The sequence below is a fragment of the Myiozetetes cayanensis genome, unplaced genomic scaffold (assembly GCF_022539395.1).
Source record: "Myiozetetes cayanensis isolate MyiCay16 unplaced genomic scaffold, myiCay2020 scf1, whole genome shotgun sequence".
In the NCBI taxonomy this organism is placed as follows: domain Eukaryota; kingdom Metazoa; phylum Chordata; class Aves; order Passeriformes; family Tyrannidae; genus Myiozetetes; species Myiozetetes cayanensis.
The window spans coordinates 40,421,105-40,426,200 of record NW_026086604.1 but is presented as its reverse complement, the minus strand read 5'-3'; the positions used below and the strand labels follow the sequence as shown (position 1 = coordinate 40,426,200).

At 40.0% G+C, this 5,096-nt stretch overlaps 1 protein-coding gene across 1 annotated transcript; it reads right to left on the bottom strand.

The window, feature by feature from the left end:
* Positions 1-749: 749 nt before the first annotated feature.
* SNAI2 (snail family transcriptional repressor 2) lies at positions 750-4,380 on the bottom strand. Its single transcript, XM_050328501.1, has 3 exons — positions 4,090-4,380; positions 2,979-3,524; positions 750-2,029 (listed from the first exon to the last, which is right to left on the bottom strand). The coding sequence occupies exons 1-3, from the start codon at positions 4,166-4,168 to the stop codon at positions 1,848-1,850; spliced, it is 807 nt and encodes a 268-aa protein (XP_050184458.1). The 5' UTR covers positions 4,169-4,380; the 3' UTR covers positions 750-1,847.
* Between the last annotated feature and the right edge of the window lie 716 nt (positions 4,381-5,096).

Here is a 5,096-nt window from a genome sequence, read left to right as displayed (position 1 = left end):
CTCTGGCTTTGTCTTTTGCTAAAAGTTGAAAATGGTGTTGTTTTGCATCAGTTAGTAATGACGAGACATGATTTGTTGATATTGTAATGCTTTTATGTAGTTCAGATCTTGGAGTCCTAAGGCAAATCATCTGAAGAAAATGATTTCTACTTTTTATTATGGAATACTTCTTTCCTGTGATATATTAGCTGATGTACAATTGTAATGCATTCACTTGAAAGACCTGATATGTAAAATATTTTGATGAAATATCTTTGTTTTGAAATTGCCATAAAAAGTGTATTATACTGCAACTTTAAAAGAGCATCATGCAAATATTGCTGAACTCCTGTAAGGCTCCACTGACTTTAATGAACTATGGATCAGACCCAGATTTCCTGATATCAGAGTTTCAGGGTGCTATAATAAGGCTGCTCTATTAGCATCCTTTCATTGGTTAAAATGCAAGAAAGAAGTTGCTCTTAAATATTTTTGATAAAATATATTTCACAATGTTATCACACTCCTGTAAGAAGCAGAAAAACAAGTGCTTTAAAGCCACAACTCTAGAAAAATGCACTGTGGGGTTTTAAATCTTCTAAAATGCAATGGATATATTCCTTTCTAATGTTCAGAACTTTTGCATTAAATATTTGTATCTGAAATTCACTTCTATCTTCATTTGGTCGTGTAGAGACATTCACATTTTTCTATGTTTGAAAACAGACACAGATGTTTTCTTTAAATAGAACAAACAACAGACATCTTACTTAAAAATGTTTATTGTAAAAAAGTGGCTAGAAAACAACATAAATTTCACTTCACACTTTCTTCAAGTTATCTATAGATGCTGCTATAGGCAACAATTCGCTTTCATTCATAACACATTCAATCATATAAAAATAAAAATATTTACATTATGTCCACATACTTTACAAAATCATCAATAAAAAAGGCACTTGGAGGGGTAATGCTGAAAATATTGCATTTCCTTTGTGCATTTAAAAAAAATAATTGTAAAGCTCCCATGGATCCCCTCTCTTGCACTTATTCCCGTTTTTTATAAAAAAATGAAGTTTAGATGAGCTATTCCATATCAAAAGACGGTCAAGCATGCACCAGGAATGTTTGAAGTTACAGTATTACCTTTTTTGTCTTTTTTTTTTTTTTAAAGGCACATGCGGTTAAATTGTGGCTTTCAAATTTTTTGTACATTCTCTTATACTTTTTTCTCTCTCTTAATTATGCAGTTTTAAAGCATTTTAGATCATTAATGAAGGCCTTGGCTTCTAATAAAATAAAATAAAAAACACAGCAATGAATAACATTAAACATTTACTAAGGTAAACTTGGAATACTTTTTAAGGCACCTGAGAAAAATGGTGTCTAGCAAAATTCACTTGGGTAGTACTTTTATTAAAATTTTCATTTAAAATACTGTTTCTTTGGTTGAAATGGCTTGGCAGGAATGTATTGTTAATTTTGCAGCCTTTTCTAGGCAAGAAAAGACTACCTACATTTGGCTTCATCTATAAAGAAAGCTGATAATGCTTCTTTAGATTGCTTGAAATGTCATGCATGGCATCTTTCCCCATATTTCAGAATTCACATGTAAGAATGCAAATGTATGGCTGAACAGAAACTACTTAAAGCTCATTTCTACTGACATTCTTCCACTAGTTTATTTGTCTGCTTGTTTCGTGGTGTTTTGGTTTGTTGGGGTTTTTGTGTGTGTGTGTGTGTTTTTTGTTTGTTGGTTTTTTTTTTTGGCTGAAGAGTAGATGAGAAAACGCCTTTGGATTTCTACTTATCATTTGGAACAGGAGTGGAGAAATGCATCGAGTCCAGGTAAACATTGACTGCATGACTCAGTGTGCTACACAGCAGCCAGATTCCTCATGTTTGTGCAGAAGAGACATTCTGGAGAAAGTTTTGGAGCAATTTTTGCACTGGTATTTCTTCACATCTGAGTGGGTCTGCAGATGAGCTCTCAGATTGGATCTGTCTGCAAAAGCCCTGTTGCAGTGAGGACAGGAAAACGGCTTCTCTCCTACAGAGGAAACATCAAGAGAAAATAGGATAAAGCTTTTTTAGAAAAACACAAGTTTAGGACAGGTAAAACCTGCTTTTATCCTAAGAAACAAATGAGAAATAGAAATGACTTGTTATAATAAAAAATGGTGTAATAAAAGGTTAATCAGGCCACAGATATAGCAGCTTTCTGCACTGCTGACTGTATTTGCAGAACCCTAGTCTACTCAAAATATGCTGCTAAGTGTAGTCTCTGAAGACAAGCTGCTGCTATCTTCTGCATCTACAGGTGCAGTACTTTTAGATTGGGCTCCTCCAAACATTTTCAAATATTTTCGTAGAAATTTTTTTGCATAATGCTGTATGGATTACCAGGGAACAAGGCCTTTGACTGAAAAGCAGCAAACAGCTGTACAGACATTACACTGTACTCAGTGTTATACTCAAAACCCAGTTTTTGCCTCAACAGAAAAAACCAGCCCCTTGGCTGATGATGTGTTTCTAATTCGTAAGGACTTGAGACAGTGCGTGCAAAACTTGCCAGCTGCTTAAGGAGTCAGAAAGCAGCCCCTCATGCATTGCCATTCTGTTTTTTGCTGCCTGATTTTGGAGTCAGTTGGAGCCTTCTCAAAGTTAGTAATTTCCAAAGCCTGAAAGTCAACATAAAATCCTTAAAGCAAAACCTTCAGCTAGTGGAAATGGGTTAAACCATCCTAAAATTATCAGGACAGCAATGCTGATTTATGCCAGTATCTGGGCCTCAGTTATGAGACCATGCTGCACTCCCCTCACACCCTCCCTCCAAGAGGGAGAAGTTAGCCTTTTAATGATTTATTTGAAATTCTGTGGATGCATTTCAAGGTTGATTAAGAAACACTGCTGTTTTTTCCACCTGGGGAGAAAAATAGCAAAAAAGGTATCCCGATGTTACAGTGACAAGAAACTATAAATGTAATGCTTGTTCTTACCAGTGTGAGTTCTGATGTGTCCTTGAAGTAGCCAGGGTCTAGAGAAAGCCTTGCCACAGATCTTGCAGACACAAGGTAGTGTGTGGGTCCTGATGTGCATCTTAAGCGCTCCCAGGCTGACATACTCCTTGTCACAGTACTTGCAGCTGAATGATTTCCTAGACTGGGCATCACAGTGCAGTTGCTTATGTTTGGCCAACCCAGAGAAAGTTGAATAGGTCTTGTTGCATAAACTGCACTGAAACTTTTCAGCTTCGATTGCATGAGGGTCTGAAAGCTTTGACTGGATTCTCTCTTCTTCATCGCTAATGGGGCTTTCTGAACCGCTGTGATCTTTGGAGGAGGTGTCAGAAGGTGGAGGTGGGCTGACTCTTCCCAAAGATGAGGGGTATCCAGAAAGTGGAGACAGGTCATTGGGTAATGGAGACGGTAGCAGCCCAGTTGTAGTCCACACAGTAATGGGATTGTAAGCTACTGAGCTCAGGATCTCTGGCTGTGGTATGATAGGGACTGGATAACTTTCGTACAGGTAGGGGGATATAATCACTGGAGAAAGAAGAACATTTTAAGGTAAGCGAACTAAAAAGGACTTCAAAAGGCAGCAAAATTAACATTTGGAGGATTAAAAGCTTCATAAATTAAACAGTCAGTAAGATAATCTGAATGTAATAATTGAGAAAATACTGTTTCATACCCATATTCTGATGGGTAGAGACAGTGCCCTTGAACAGGCAAATTGCAGTTGCAGAGTCTCTTCAAGGCAGCATGCTGCTTCTAAATCCATGCAGCCTGACACAATGAAACAGTGAAACTTCCTGAAGGATTTGTGTAAAATTTCAATTCCACCACCGGCAGATATAGAACAGGAAAACTCCAAATCCTCTCAAAGTAACTTGAGTTCAAGTGGATGAGCAAACTTTCATGATTTATTCTGGTCAGCACTAGCATATTTCTCGGAGACATTGCTCCTTGTAAGCAGGAGATAATAGAGCAAGCAGTGAACTAACCCGTCCCCTGCAGCCTGCAAAGCAATCCCACCCCTCCTCAGAACTGCCACGCAACGACCGCAGCCTCAGAAGAGACGCGGCGGCAGTAAATTTCGGTTTGTTACCTGTATGAGTGTCCAGCTCGCTGTAATTCGGCTTCTTGGATGAATTGAAATGTTTCTTGACCAGGAAGGAGCGTGGCATTTTGGATGTAGGGTTTGTGCTTCTTCCAGACTCTCTTTCCGTGCGGGTGGGTGTAGCGGTCCCGGATGGCGCCCAGCACACAGGCACACGCTGTATCACTGCCGGCGCATTGGTCCTGGTCCTGGTCCCGGTCCTGGTCCCTACGGCGCTGCCGGCCCCACGCAGCCCATCCACTCCCGGTTGTGCAGTGGCAGTGCCGAGGCGCCTTGAAAAGTGCTGTAAATACTCACGAGTCAGGTGCAGGGGGGAAGGGTTTTCCGCTCCTCCAATCGCTTCGGGATGTTCTCAAGCACTTTTCCAAAGAGGCTGTTTTATTTTTTTTTTTCTGGGAGGGCTCTGGGGCTGCTGGCTGAAGGATCCAATCCCACTCGGAGGGTTTGGTTCAGGTTTCAGCTCCTCCCGCTGGAGACAGCTGTGAACGAAGGAGAGAGCTCTAGCAGAGCGCGTTACCCTGCTCCGAAGCGGGGGCATGTGGCTCTGTAGAACTGCAGCCTAGAAAAATGTGTTGGTCAAAGTGCTTGAAAATAAAGGTCAGTTTACTGATTCAGCTGAATTCTTTTTTTTTTTTTTTCTGTCTGATGGAGACTAGGATAAGTCATAGGTACCTAAAATGCACTCCCCTTATTTTTCTTTTTTTCTTCCCCTTCTTTTTCTTTTTTTCTTCTGCTCTTTTTCCTTTTATTTTTCATTTCTTTCTCTTTCTCCCCCCTTCCCTGTTCTTTCTTTCTGTCTTTCTTCCCCCCCCCCCTTTTTTTTTTTTTAAAACAAATCTGGTTTCCAGATGTTTGATACAAAAATTACAATGGAACAAACTAATCATTAGGGGCAGAACGGGGACGCACACACACGACACATTACAAGATAACAAGCTGGCTGGCAGAGCTAATGGAAGCCTTTGAACTGACTGGGTGCCTGCTCCATTTGGGAG